Source organism: Erinaceus europaeus, chromosome 3 (genome assembly GCF_950295315.1).
Source record: "Erinaceus europaeus chromosome 3, mEriEur2.1, whole genome shotgun sequence".
Taxonomy (NCBI): Eukaryota; Metazoa; Chordata; class Mammalia; order Eulipotyphla; family Erinaceidae; genus Erinaceus; species Erinaceus europaeus.
The window spans coordinates 116,163,424-116,179,017 of record NC_080164.1 but is presented as its reverse complement, the minus strand read 5'-3'; the positions used below and the strand labels follow the sequence as shown (position 1 = coordinate 116,179,017).

Below are 15,594 nucleotides of genomic sequence, written 5' to 3'. Positions count from 1 at the left end.
CTTTCTCTCCCCCTCTCTGTCTTCCCCTCCTCTCTCCATTTCTCTCTGTCCTGTCCAACAACGACATCTATAACAACAAAGGGCAACAAAAGGGAAAATAAATAAATATATAAAAAAAAATATCCAGCTACTAGAGTGTTACTAACCCCAAAAGTTAATGAGCTTGAGGTAAATTTGAGCAGAATGAACTCCCCTCAGATTTTTCTACCCCATGCCCACCTTACCTGTATAACACCCATCATTAATTGTCAGTCTTTTGATTTATTGAAATGCAGGTTACATTTCCACTTGGAATCAAATAGTTTTTGCTTTGATTTTAGGCTAGAGTGAGAAGCACCACCAGTAGGATCATCTCAGATCTTCGCTATGGCAACTCATGCAAGAAGCTGCTGAATTAAGACCCATTTCCTATAGATGACAAACCCTACAAGCAGTGGTGAGTTAAAAACAGGAAAATACTTCTTAGAAAATGTAATATGTACATGTAAATGTAATCAGTTTAAATATTGTGTTTAGTTTAGTGTTTGGATCTGGAGACATAGTGTTATCAAAAATGTGAGCTGAAGAAATGCAAGTCAGCAGGACACTGTTTACACGTTAGTGCTCTGCTATTTGTGGTGTGCGTAGTAACTTGGGATGTTTCATCTCCCATGCACCAAAATGTTTCCATTCTGGACAAGACCAGCCGATGCAAGGTAGCTGCAATGTGGTTTCATGTGACTGAGTTACAGTAGGCTAATAGTATTTTCAGTGACTTTTATTATTTGCAGTATACTTTTTCTGTTATGCTGAATCATTTTCTTTCTTTTTTTAAACAATAGAAATTAATTCCTCACAGTCCTGAAGTTCAAGGTAGTGATACAGATTCAAAGTTCCATATATCTTCAGAAGGGTACCCGCAGGAGAAACAAGATTGGCCATTGTGCCATCTTTTTTTTTTATTTTTAATTTTTTAAAATCTTTATTTACTTTCTGGATAGTGAAAGAAATTGAGAGGGAAGAGGGTGATAGACAGGAAGAGAGACCTGCAGCCCTGCCTCACCACTTGTGAAGCTTTCCCCCTGCAGATGGGGACCGGGGCTCGAACATGGTCCTTTCGCACTGTAACCTGTGTGGTCAACCAGGTGCGCCACCACCTGGCCCCTGTTGTGCCATCTTTATCCATCCTCCGCCCTTCTACACTCCCCTGCACATTCTCTGCGTCGTCCTCTGGTGTATTTATTTATTTATTTATTTATTTATTTATTTTCCCTTTTGTTGCCCTTGTTGTTTTATTGTTGTAGTTATTGATGTCACTGTTGTTGGACAGGTCAGAGAGAAATGGAGAGAGGAGGGGAGATAGAGAGGGAAAGAGAAAGAGAGACACCTGCAGACCTACTTCACCACCTGTGAAGTGACTCCCCTACAGGTGGGGAGTCAGGGGCTCGAACCAAGATTCTTCTGCTGGTCCTTGCCTTTGCAACATGTGCGCTTGACCTGCTGCGCTACCGCCTGACCCCTGTGGTGTTTTTTTTTTTTTCTCTCTATTGGTGGGATTAATGGTTTACAGTCAACAATAAATACAGTAGTTTGTACATGTGTAACATTTCTCAGTTTTCCATGTAACAATCTACCCCCCCCACACACACACACACATACCCTGGTCCTCCTCTATCATCATGTTCCAGGACCTGAACCCTCTTCCTTACCCCAGAGTCTTTTACTGTGGTACAATACACCAACTCCAGTTCAAGTACTGCTTAGTTTTTTTCCCCTTCTGTTCTTATTTTTCAACTTCTGAGTTGAGTCATTTTCTTTAGTAGACCTGTACTACTAAAGAATGCTAATGGTTCTCAGCTAAATTGTAATGCCCAGTTTCTTTCATGAATACAGGCATACATAGATATGTATGAAATGTATATGTCTATGTAAACATATGAATATGTAAATATACATAGAAGCATGACATATAGAACCTTATAAGTCTGGAAGAGAAATCATATATTAAGTTTTATATGTAAATTATGGGCATTTTCAACTGTAGGCCCTTTTGCTTAACAAGAAATATTAAAAATAGATTCAAGTGCTCAATCTCCTTGGAACAGTTTTTTTTTTTTAAATTTCTTATTGCTTTATAAAAATATCACCACACATGGGCAGAATGCATTTTTTAAAATCAAATACTTGATGTTTAATATTCACCAACATCAATAATCAGTAGAGTCAGGCAGAGATGAACCAGCTATGACCTGTCAAATAATATGCTTGAGAAACGAAGTTTGACATTGGTGCTTGTAAGACTCCAAACACAGCTGCTTTGAACTACTGATCAATATCTCCTTTTCATCTGCCTCGTGGCTTAGACCACTCTGGTGGGTGGTCTGCCCTGGGAATTAATTCATAACCTATGTAACTGTAGCAGATTGGTGAAATTAGCTCTAGACATAGTTCCCAGCATCTTTTTTTAAATTATTATTACATAGCCTGCTTACAGTTATATTGAAAAAATCCCATCTGATAGTCATCACTGTGCTGTGTTTATTGAACATGTATGAAGAGTTTCAGTTCTAAAGGGGAACTACATGTAATTGCTCATAGTCAGCTGTTTTGAGTTTAAAATAGAATAATTTCACATGACTGAACTTCGTATTTTGAGTAAGGTATTACTCTCAGTGATGTAGAAAGCATTAATTGTATTGCTCCATCTTAAACACCTGTTTGTTAAGGTAACATTCATGGAGACTATGTGATGTAGCTGCCATCTTAAACTAAGTTCTCGGCACAGTTGAGAAAGTATGCGTCTTATAGGATCTTTTAATCTGAAAGAGTGTGGCACTTAGGATAGATGCACCGTGTAAAAAACACAGCTAGAGAGTGCAGTCCTTTTACCAAGCTGATGAAGGGTGGGCAGGCACATAGCGTCAAAGGAAGCACAGCAGAAGAGACTCTAGTACGGATGGGTGGGGGTTTATTGAGAAAGGGATTCCCAGAGGGTGTGATATTTTACTGGGTGTTAAGGACAAGAGGGGGTTAGCCAGAGGAAGGGAAGAGTGGGAACATTTGCTAAGGTCCCAGAGGTGTGAGAGAGCATGATAAGACACACCTGGAGCCACTTACTCTGCAGGCACAGAAGTAGAGGGGGAGAGAAGACCTCCAGAGGACTGCAGGGGACTGGTCTGGAAAGACCTCTTAATCGAGGCTGTGGAGCTTGGATCCTATTGCACAATGGAAGGATTTTGAGGAAGGGAGTGGCATAATGAGTGTTTCTTAGTTGTGAAGTACATGAAACACAAACAAGAATGCACAAAGTAAATGCAGTGTAAGAGAACACTAAAGCAGGCCTTGTATAATTAACATTGTTCATATTAAGGAACAGACCCCTCCCCACTCCCTTAAGACCATATACCTTTGTACCCACCCCCCCAAATGTAAGCACTGTTTTGACTTTAGTCACACTCATTCCATCACTTTTCTCTGTAGGTTTTCCCTCTGATAACTGGAAGAGTATATTCTTTTTTTAATTTTTTAATTTATTTAATAATGATCAACAGCACAGTAGAATAAGAGGGGTACAATTCCACACAATTCCCACCACCAGAGTTTCATATCCGATCCCCTTCATTGGAAGCTTTCCTATTCTTTAACCCTCTGGGAGTATGGACCCAGGGTCATTATGGGGTGCAGCAGGTAGAAGGTCTGACTTTTGTAATTGCTTCTCCGCTGGACATGGGCTTTGGCAGATAAATCCAGATGAATATATTCTTCTTTTAATTTTTTAAAAATTATTTGTTTGTTGGATAGAGACAGAGATAAATTGAGAGGGAGATAGATAGATAGAGAGACAGAGAGATACCTGCAGCACTGCTTCATCACTCATCACAAAGCTTTCCCCCTGCAGGTGGGGAACAGGGGGAAATTGCCAGATTATTTTGGTAAACATTATGAGACTCTTCCATGTTGATGTTTGTAGCTTATTTATGTAAATTTTTGTGTTGTTTTCTACTCAGTACCAATGCATTTCAAATTTACCCATTTTCTTGTTAGTGGACATTTGGCTGTATCTGTGTTATTTATGCAAACTTATGAGTCACTTGCATATATTTTAAAAGAGTTAAGCATAATTCTATTCACAAATTCTAGTATATTGTCATACATGTGTAAGAAGGTCTTAAGAAAGACATAAAGGAAAGGTATTACTGAGTTTTGGGGAATATGTACATTCATTTTTCCCTCTAATGCTAGAATATTTCCCCTTATTCAGTTATACCCATTTATACTCTCATAAACAACATATGAAATGCTCTATGTCCTCACCAACACTTGATTCATAAGCTCTTGAAATTTGCTAATCAGGTGGGTGCATAGCTGAAGTGTTAATTTGCATTTTGCTGATTGCTAATGAAGAACATCTTGTCATTTTTATTGGCCATTTGATTTTTCTTTTTTATCAAGTACCTGCTCAAGGAAATTTCTTTATCAAATTCATCTTTTAAAATAATAACTAACATTTATTGACTTCTTTCTGTATAATAGGCATTGTGAAAGGCACTTTACAAACGTTTGATCTCCGTATCCTTCCTCTAATTTGTAGATAAGGAAACAGACTTAGGGAGATTAAATAACTTGCTGAGATTCATACTGCTGAAAAATAGTGGATTTAGCATTCAAGCCCAGGCCTTTCTGAATCCAGAGTTCTTCAATATCTTGGAACTGAATTTGATTGGAGTCAGAGAGAACACTTATGGTGCTATTGTCAGAATCCAGTTTAAAAAAAGAAGGGCTTAAACCAAGAACCAGCACTAGGATAAAAGTGATATGCTATGGGATTCAGTATTGAATATAGCAGGTGAAGAAGAAGGATTTAAAACATCTAGAGTTTTAATATCTGCTGGTAAGGGAGATAAAATATTAATATATAGATACCCAAGTTTTGTAGTAGGTTTAAAAAATACTAAACCATGACTCCATGGTTTAGTAAGAGGTGAATTTAAATCATAGGTTCATTAAGTTTAGAACTAAAAAGTTTACAGTGTTTATTTGGGTCAACTTTTTACTTTTTTAAAAGCATGCAGATTAGTGTGTAAAGAGATTGACTTGTTCAAGGTCACATGTTACTAAGTGCCAGATTAAGAACGGACACCAGACCTGCAAAGAACACAAAGAAATAATAACTTGTCAGATTCTTTTTCTTTATTGGGGAGATTAATGGTTTACAGTCAACTATAAAATACAGTAGTTTCTACATGTGTAACATTTCTCAATTTTTGGCATAACAATTCTAAGTCCTCCTCTGTCATGATGTTCCAGGACCCGAACCCTGCCCTCTACCCTAGAGTCTTTACTTTGCTGCAATAGACCAAACCTAATCCAAGTTCTGCTTTATATTTTCTTATTTTTCAACTTTTTTTTATTACTAGTGATTTAATAATGAGTGACAAGAATGTGGGGTAAGAGGGGTACGATTCCATACAGTTCCCACCACCAGAGTGCCATATTCCATCTCCTCCACTGAAGGTTCCCTATTATTTATCCCTCTGGGAGTATAGGCCAAAGGTGTCTATGGAGTGCAGAAGATGGAAGGTCTGGCTTTTGTAATTGCTTCTCCTCTGGACATGGGCATTGGCAAGTGGATCAATACCCCCAGCCTGTTTCTAACTTTCCTTAGTGAGGTAGGGCTCTGGGGAGGTGGGGTTCCAGGACACTTTGGTGAGGTCACCTGCCCAAGGAAGTTAGGTTATCTTGCCAAATTCAATCTACCTACATTGTCTCCTATTTTTTCAGGTCAATTTTTAAGTGAATCCTGTTGTTATTGTCATAAATTGGGTCTTTGTTCTGATTGATAGATTTATATAGAATAGCCTAGTATGCTGTCTTTTTTCCCACAGTACCACCAATGAAGCCTCCAGTTGTTATTTCTTCAAATGAGGTAACATTTTCTTTTCAAAGGATTTCTTTATTTTTACTATTTGAAATTTTTTGTATTTATTTATTATTGGATAGAGGCAGAGAGACATTGAGAGGAGAGGGGGAGGTAGTGAGAGAGACAGTGAAACACTTGCAGGCCTGCTTCACCACTCAAGAAGCTTTCCCCCTGTGGGTGGGGACCAGGGGCTTGAACCTGGGTCCATGCACATTATAATGTGTGCACTTAGCCAGGTGCACCACTGCCTGGCCCCTATTTTTACTATTTGATGAGAGTACTGCTTTGGTTTCTGGTGATGCTAGGTATTGAATTGAGGACTTTGGAGTATCAGGCATAAAAGTCTATTGTGTAAAGTGTTGTGCTAAAATTCCTGATCCAGTGTATTTATTTTATTTTATTATTTTGCTCTGCTCAACTCTGGCTTATGATGGTGCAAAGGACTGAATTTGGGACCTCTGATGACTCAGGTGTAAAAGTATCTTTTCATAACCTGTTGGTCTGCTTCTAATTCTGCTTCTCAGACCCCTTCTGTTTTGATCATCACCTTAGGTTCACTTGCATTGCTTAACACTATGGTCCATTTACATAATCATTGTTTTGTTTGAGACCTGCACTGGTTTAATCCCCACTGGTACCGGCTCTTTTTCCACTCCGCCCCCTCTCCGAGTCACATCCTGTTTTCCACCATTTAATCCACACTGGTTCTCGGGCTTTTTCCTTCTCCCCACCCACTAACCTATGTATTGTCTCTTCCTGACACTTCTGCTTCAGGAGATATATAAAGGACAGGATTTTCTAATGAATGGAGATTGATTGATTGATTGATTGCACTGCATCCCTGCTCATCAATAAAGATTGAACTGCGTCCCAGCTTAGCCATGAGTCCCTGGTAGTCTCTCTCCTGCCCACGAAGCTAGCCCGGCATTTGGTGCCCGAACAGGGACCGGCAATAACCATTATTATATCTCTCCCACCCTTATTTATTTCTTTTTAATTTTTTATATTTATTTACTTATCTCCTTTTTTGTTGCCCTTGTTGTTTTTATTGTTGTTGTAGTTATTGTTGTTGATGTTGTCATTGTTGGATAGGACAGAGAGAAATGGAGAGAGGAGGGGAAGACAGGGAGGGGAGAGAAAGATAGACACCTGCAGACCTGCTTCACTGCCTGTGAAGCAACTCCCCTGTAGGTGGGGAGCTGGGGGCTCTAACCAGGATCCTTACACTGGTCCTTGCGCTTTGCACCACATGCGCTTAACCCACTGTGCTACCGCCCAACTCCCTTATTTTAAATTTTTATTAATGATTTAATAATGATTAACGACATTGTGAGATATCAGAGGTTCAATTCCATACAGTTTCCACAACCATTTTTTCTACTGGAAGCTTCCCTATTCTTCCCTCTGGAAGTATAGATCAAAGATTTTTTTTTTTCCGTTTTTTTCCTTTTTCTTTCTTTTCTTTTCTTTTTTTTTTGACTCCAGGGTTATTGCTAGGGCTCAGTGTCTGCACCATGGATCCACTGCTCCTGGAGGCCATTTCCTCCCTTTTGTTGCCCTTGTTATTGTAGCCTTGTTGTGGTTATTATTATTATTGTTGATGTCGTTCATTGTTGGATAGGACAGAGAGAAATGGAGAGAAGAGGAGAAGACAGAGGGGGAGAGAAAGACAGACACCTACAGACCTGCTTCACCACCTGTGACGCGACTCCCCTGCAGGTGGGGAGCCGGGGCCTCAAACCAGGATCCTTATGCCAGTCCTTGCACTTTGCGCCACGTGCGCTTAACCCACTGCGCTACCACCCAACCCCCTAGACCAAAGATTTTTATGGGGTGCTGAAGGTGGGAACTGGCTTCTGTAATTGCTTCTCCACTGGACATGAGCCTCAATAGGCCGATCTATACCCCCAGCCTGTTTTTCTTTCCCTAGTTGGGTAGGGCTCTGGAGAACTGATACTTGGTGACATACTGGTGAGGTAGTCTGCTAGGAAAGTCAAGGTGACATCATAGTAGCATTTGCAACTTGCCAGCTGAAATGCAGTAAGATGTAAAGCAGGACAGAATGTTTAATAATCAGGAACCCTAAAGTAGAACAGATGAGAATAGGAATTTTAGGATGGAAAGCAGCTAGGATGTCTATTTTAGGTATGTTCCAAGGGGCCTAAGACTTTAGTAATTTATGCCCCCTTATTTACTTTTCTAAGGTTTTCTTTCTTTCTTTTTCTTTTTTCTTTTTTTTTTCTTTTTTTTTTAACCAGAGCACTGCTCAGCTCTGGTTTATGGTGGTGCAGGGGATTGAACCTGGGACTTTGGAGCCTCAGGCATGAGAGCTGTTTGCATAACCACTACGCTATCTACCCCCACCCAAGACTTTCTTTTTAAAATTCATTTATTTGTTTACTTATTTGATAGAGCCAGAAATTGAGAGGGAGATAGAAAAAGAAACACCTACAGCACAGCACTGCTTCACTGCTTTTTGAAGCCTCCCCTTGCATTTGGGGACCAGGAGCCTGAACCTAGGTCTCTGTGTATTGTAGCATGAGCACTCAACCAGATTCACCACCATCCAGCCCCCACCGTTTAGTTTTTTAATGAGAGAATTTGAGCATCACTCTGGCATATGCAGTGCTAGGGATCAACTGCATGTAAGTCCAGTGCACTAACTCTTGTGTGACCTCCTGGGCTGCCAGAGGTTTTTGTTGTTGTTGTTTGCTGGGCTGGCTTCGCAGGTGGAAGACAGACGACCAGGGACTCATGGCTAAGCTGTACGCAATATCTCTTTATTCAGAACGCAGCACAATCTAAGCCAAGCTAAGCTAAAAACTAAAACTATAATCACAATCCTGTCCTTATATAGATACTGGCCAAGTAGGGTGTAAACAGGATGTGCTGTAGAGAGGGTGGAGCGAAAAGAGATTGGTGCAAATCAATCTACTACGAGAGGCGGCGGAGCAAAAAGACATCATGAACCAGTGGGGATTAAACCAATGCCCTGGAGGCAGGGCGGTGCTTAGTTAACAGTGGTTATGTAAATAGAATACAGTGTTAAGCAGGGGGGGTTAAACCAATGAAACAGAAGGGGTCTTAGAAGCATACCAACAGTTGTTGTTTTTAATTTGATGTTCACTTGTTACTGCATACCTGTCTTGTTAACTTTGATATGCTCAAATTACCTGTGTGATTAGTTCTTTCTCCTTAAATTACACTATGCCCCCCGCCCAGCTTTTGAGCTGTTGACCTCTAGAACTCCCTGGGGACATGATTTTTTTTCTTTCTCCTTGCACACATTCTAGATTGGGGTTACTTCATGTTGCCTATACCGCTTGCCTTTCCCTTAAGTGTCTTTGAAGACCTTTCTTACTCAAAAAATAGTGTGGAGACCGACAGCATGGATATCATCTTGAAGCTTCATAGAAATTTAGCGTCTGGGGGCTGGGTGGTGGCACACATAGTTAAGAGCACACTTCACCAAGCAAACCAGATTTGAGTCCTTTCTCTCCACCTGTAGGAGGGACCTTTCAAAAGTGGTGAAGGGTGAAGCAGGTCTGCAGGTGTCTTTCTCCCTCTCTGTCTTTCCCTCCCTTCTTCAATTTCCCTCTTTCCTATCAAATAGGAAAAAAAAAGTGGAAAAATGGCTTCTAGGAGCAGTGAATTCATATTGCCAGCACCAAGCCCAGTGATAATCCTGGTGGCAATGAAAAGTAAAAATAAATAAAAATAAAAAAAATAAATTTTCAGGTGAATGGAAGTTTGTGGAGTGCCACTTAGACTCACTTTAGACTTCAGCAGATATTACTCCTCCTCCTAATCTGTCCTAGTTCCTTCTACTAGGCTTCCTTCCTGGTGTCTCCATAGGAACGTGCTCATATCTAGCTCACTGCATTCTCAGGAGGTTATGTTAAATGTCTGAGAGACTGTCTCTTCACCTGACACTAATAATTTGAGCCATACTGAATTATTTTTTACTTCTTTGTGCCTAGCATGTTGTCTATTAATTGATAAAATTAAGAAAGAGTAAGAGATAGACATACAGAAAGGTAGAAACAGAGGCAGGCATACAAAAATCACAATGAGGGTTAAAAGGGCATAGTCGAAGGAGCTTTAGAGTAAAAATCAAACTGCAGAAAAGGTTCTCTAAATTGTAACTCTGGATACAGTCTGGAAATCTGCCTGTCAGAGAGTCTGTAATTTTATTTCAATTGATTGAGTAGAAAATGTGACTGATTTATTTCCAGATCTCTCATTGCAAAGATCACCTTCATTTCTATGTAATTAGGTAGTTGTGTTACACTGCTGCTTTTTGTAAAAGTTGCTAAAAAAAAGTTACTTTCCTTTCCTTTTGTCACTAGAAGTCCAATGCGCTAAACAAAGTATCCTAAACAAGAGTATCCTTCAATAGTCAGAGCCTGTTTGAAGTATATTTTGAAAGATGCTAGAGGATCCAGGGTTGTTTGTATAGAAGACAGATATGAGTTTATTGAAAAAAAAAGTAGTTACTGTACATGAATGTATAACACTCTGGCTACTAGAACTGTTTGGAAGACTGTGCTTTTTGAAAAAAAAAGCAACTGTCAACTTTCAGCACAAGTATTTTAACCATTTTCATGGTTGGTGATACATTAAGACCTTCCGTCCTCCCTCCCTCCCTCCCTCCCTCCCTTCCTTCCTTCCTTCCTTCCTTCCTTCCTTCCTTCCTTCCTTCCTTCCTTTCTTCCTTCCCTCCCTCCCTCCCTTCCTTCCTTTTTTATATTTATTTTATTTTCCCTTTTGTTGTCCTTGTTTTTTTATTGTTGTTGTAGTTATTATTGTTGTTGTTATTAATGTCATCGTTGTTAGGACAGAGAGAAACGGAGAGAGGAGGGGCAGACAGAGCGGGAGAGAAAGATGGACACCTGCAGACCTGCTTCACCGCCTGTGAAGCGACTCCCCTGCAGGTGGGTGGGGAGCCAGGGGCTCGAACCGGGATCCTTATTTTGGTCCTTGTGCTTTGCGCCATGTGTGCTTAACACACTGTGCTACTGCCCAACTCCCCCTTCCTTCCTTTTTAGAAATGATTCTACTTTGTACGGGAGATTGGATTAAATGACCTCCAGCTTCTAAGATACTTTGACCATATCATATTTCCAGAGAATTACATGAAGAATGAGGATTATAGAAAAGAATTATATAGTGGATAACATTTACCAAGTAATTGTTTAGTGTAGCACACTGTTCACACCTATGAGATGCTTCTAGTTCACAAAGGGCATAAATGATGGGTGTATAGAGATTTAGTGGCTTGACAGAAATTCTTGCAAGTAGTGGCCATAGAGCTCAGAGAGTTCAACTTCAGAGTGCTTCCTTTTTCCCTTTTCTCTGAATCTCTTCTGTTCTTAGTAGCAAAAATGAAAAACTGGATTTGGAGTGAGGCCTTCAAAACATTTATATGGTGATTTTGTAGCCTGCCTCTGTACTATATTGCTTGATATTTTCCAGGAGTCTCTTTATTAGATTCTCTTAGACTTTCTTTCTATACTATCATATCATCTGTGAATAGTGTCAATTTGATTTCCTGTCCGATTGGTCTGGCTAAGACTTCCAAGACTATGTTGAATAATAGTGGAGACAGCCTTGCCTATTACCTGACTGGAGAGGAAAGTTTTCAGCTTCTCACCATTAAATATGATGTTGGCTATTGGATTTCTGTAGCTAGGTTCTGCTAGTTTGATGAATTTTCCATCTATTGCTACCCCCCACCACTTTTTTTCCCAGAGCACTGTTTAACTCTGGCTTATGGTGGTGCAGGGAATTGAACCTGGGACCCTAGAGTCTCAGGCATGAGAATCTTTTGGCATAACTGTATTCCTCATCCCTCATTCTTTTAAATGTTCTGATCATTAATGGATGCTGGATCTTGTAGATGGCTTTCTCTACATCTATTAAGATGATTATGAGGTGTTTAGATTTCCTTTTGTTGATGTGGTGAATCACATTTACTGACTTAGGTATGTTGAACCAGACTTACTTTGCTGGGATAAATCTTGCTTGGTCATGGTGTATAACTTTTTTGATGTACTACTGTAGTTACATTGCTAGGATTATGGAGTCCTGTTGTGTCTCCTAGACACCAATCAAAAGGAGTTGAGATTGTGCCTATGTGTTATAGAGACTATACTATAAACTACTAACTTCCCATTAAAATAAAACAGAAACCAAGACATTCATATGATTTAAATTCCAGGTAAGGTTCACAATGGGGATTGTGAAAAATGATAATAGTATGAAGTGAAAATAGAAATTGTTCTATCAGATTTGTGGAACAAACACTTTCCAAATGAGATGAACAGGAGAATACTCATAAATCTACCCCTGTGAAGTGCTGCTTGGTCTTGCTTCTCAAAGCATCAACAGTTACCCAAGAAGGGAATCTAAATCTTTAGAGCTTTCATTTATTTATTTATTTATTATTGGATAGAAAAATTGAGAGGGGAGGAGAAGATAGAGAGGGAGAGTGACAGACACCTGAAGCCTTGCTTCATCACTCATGAAACTTTGCCCCTGCAGGTGGGGACCAGGGGCTTGAACCTGCGTCCTTGCGCACTGTAATGTGAGCACTTTACCAGGTGTGCCACTGCCTGGCCCCTCCTTAGAGCTTTTTTTATTTTAGTTTTAATTTATTTATAAAAAGGAAACACTGACAAAGGCATAGGATAAGAAGGGTACAACTTTACACATTTCCCACCACCAGAACTCCGTATCATATCCCCTCCCTTGATATCTTTCCTATTCTTTAACCCTCTGGGAATATGGACCCAAGGTCATTGTGGGATGCAGAAGGTGGAAGGTCTGGCTTCTGTAATTGCTTCCCTGCTGAACATGGGCATTGACAGGTCGATCCATACTCCCAGCCTGTCTCTCTCTTCCCCTAGTGGGGCAGGCTTCTGGGAAATAGGAGCTCCAGGACATATTGGTGGGGTTGTCTGTCCAAGGAAGTCTGGTTGGCATCATGCTAGCATCTGGAACCTGGTGGCTGTAAAGAGAGTTAACATACAAAGCTAAACGAGTTGTTGATTAATCATGAACCTAAAGGCTAGAATAATGCAGATGAAGAGTCGGGGGATGGGGGGTTGTCTCCATTTTTTGTAGATAGGTAGTAGGCATATTTTAGTTATATTCCAAAAGGCCTGTGTCTGTATTGGTTTTTTGTTTTTGTTTTTTCCCCTGAGCTTGAAATCTGATATGCAGGTGTATTCAAGTTATTGTCTGGGGAGATGATGTCATGGCTGGAAATAGGACCAGAAAGCTGCATCAGGGAAGAGAGTAGCTCCCAAATATGGGAAAGGTGTATAAATATCATTGACTGTAAACCCATCTATTTGATGTGGTCTGAGGCCCATATTCAGCTTAGGAGCCTGTGTGACCTCTGCATCCCTGGATCCGACCTCACATTCTGTGGTCATGAGTAGGAACATTCCAAGCTGCCCCAATATCAGGACCCATCTTCCTCAGGTGTAGCATAGAGTATGTTGTCCATCCTCCCTTTGGAGGATGGAACATTTTCTACCGTTGTTGATCCAAGTTGAAGGCAAGGCCCTCTGGGGGCCCACAAAGGTGTCTATTTTGTTGTTCCTGATAGAGATGACTGGTAACAATGGAGAGAGGAATTTATTTGAGGTCTAAGCCCATCAAGTCTGTTTGGGACTCCCCAAATAGGGCCCCAGCTGATGGGGCCCAGATCTTTTTAACCCTACTATAGCCAACATAAGTAGTCTTCTTAATATATGTAACTTTAAACACTTTTCACTGATTGTGTGGAACTTTAGGTCCTTTATCTCCTAGGAAGATAGATTTGGGACTCCCATTGACACTTCCCAAGTAACTTGATACCTGATCATTAATATTTAATATTTTCCTTTAGAAGTGGATATTTTCCTAGACCTTACTTGTAAGTGAGTCAGCTCAAATATTAATGTATCTCAGATGCTTTATAAAAGTTTTTCTGTATTCCAGTAAATAGTATCAGAGAAAGTACTGCTTAAATTAAGCAGTGGAAATCTCTTATTTTTTAAGGATTTATTTATATATTTGAGAGAGAGGGGAAAGAGAAAATGAGAGTATCACACTGGCTTACACAATGCAGAGGATCAAACTCAGGACCTTATGCTCGAGAGTCCAGTGCTTTACTCACTGTGCCACCTCCCAGGCTGCTAGTGAAAATCTTTTTAACTTAAGAAATCTTTTCAAATGTTAGAAAATGTGTCTACAATTAGCTAGCATTTATTGTATGTTATAATTGTTATTTAAGATGCAGAAACTTTCTTAAATATAGAAATGACAGAAATGTTATGTTGAAGATTTTTCTTATTTTTACTTCTTTTCATGGCAGGGAAAGAACTAGAAAGGGAGGGAGAGAATGACAGAGACCAGGCCACTACTCAACTCTGGAAATTGACTGATGCCTGGGGCCCCTGGGGCCTCCTCAACATGCAAATTCAGTGCTCTCCCGTTGGTCTATCTATCTGACCCCAAAGATTTCTTTTAGCTGTGATTTTGGAAGATTAGGTAGTTTTTTTGATGCTCTAAACCCTTAAGGCTCACTTTCAAGCTCCTTTAAATTTAAGAATGAATATGTCATCATTTATTTTTTTCTTTTAAAATATCTACTTATTAATGAGAGAGGACAGAAAATCACTCTGACACATTTAGTGCTGGGGATTGAGCTTAGGACCTCATGTTAAGGAAAAATTGACTGACTAGCTAACCTGATGAACTAACTTGAGTTAAGGTATGAATCGGTGATAGTGGATTTTGAATTTTAGATAATGGCTACTCTTAGGCCAGTTTTTTTTAGTGTTTATTTTATTAGTGATTTTATAATGATTTATAAAATTATAATATAATAGTGGCATAATTCTACACTATTCCCACCACCAGAGTTTTGGACTCCCATGCCCCTCTAAGTGAAAACTGTCATAGTTCTCCTAAAGTCATAGATATGGGTTGAAATACACACACACACACACACACACACACACACACACACACACACACACACACACACACACATGGCCCATTTTTAAATTATATTTATTTATTGGATAGAGTCAGCCAGAATTTGAGAGGGAAGGAGGTGATAGAGGAGAGAGACACCTGCAACCCTGTTTCACCACTCGTGAAGCTTTCTTCCTGCAGGTGGCGACCAGGGGCTCTAACCTGGGTCCTTGTGCACTGTAACATGTGCGCCCAACCAGGTGTGCCACCACCTGGCCTCTAATATATTGCCCATTTTTATTAACTTCTATGGCTCTGCTTTCACTTCCTACCTACACCACACCTACACCTATTACCACCTTGAGGTATCTTTCTTTTTTCCTCTTCCCTTTCAGATAAGGGAAAATACTTCCTCAGGTATTTTCTAGATTCTCTTTCTTCTCAGTGACTCTATAAAAAAGAAAGATTCCTTGTCATAAGTGTTCCAGGCCCCAGTAGAACTGGGGTTCAGAGCCCTCTGGTTATCTTCCCCTAACATTTTACCCCCTTTGGGAGTATGGACCAAAATTATGGGGTGTACAAGGTGGGAGGTCTGGCTTCTATAACTGTTTCTTTGCTGGGAATGAGCATTGGCAGGTCAGTTCATGCCCCCATCCTGTTTCTGTCTTCTCCCAGTAGGGTAGGGCTCTGGGTAGGTGAGGCTCTGGAATGTGTTGACAATAGAC

General features: G+C 40.1%; 1 protein-coding gene across 13 annotated transcripts in view; it reads left to right on the top strand.

Moving 5' to 3' along the window:
• The window catches only part of MAPK10 (mitogen-activated protein kinase 10), a 302,017-nt gene that overhangs the window by 6,251 nt on the left and 280,172 nt on the right, over positions 1–15,594 (top strand). For 4 of the 13 annotated variants that reach the window (XM_060187751.1, XM_060187759.1, XM_060187750.1 and 1 more), the window contains exons 2-3: positions 321–436; positions 6,341–6,369. The exons of 3 other annotated variants lie outside the window; for them this stretch is intronic. In XM_060187751.1, the coding sequence (XP_060043734.1) occupies positions 415–436; positions 6,341–6,369 (51 nt within the window). In that variant the 5' untranslated portion in view covers positions 321–414. Of the gene's footprint in view, positions 1–302; positions 437–6,340; positions 6,370–15,594 lie in introns of those variants that run through there. 6 more of the 13 variants (XM_060187757.1, XM_060187762.1, XM_060187753.1 and 3 more) reach the window with 3 other exon arrangements.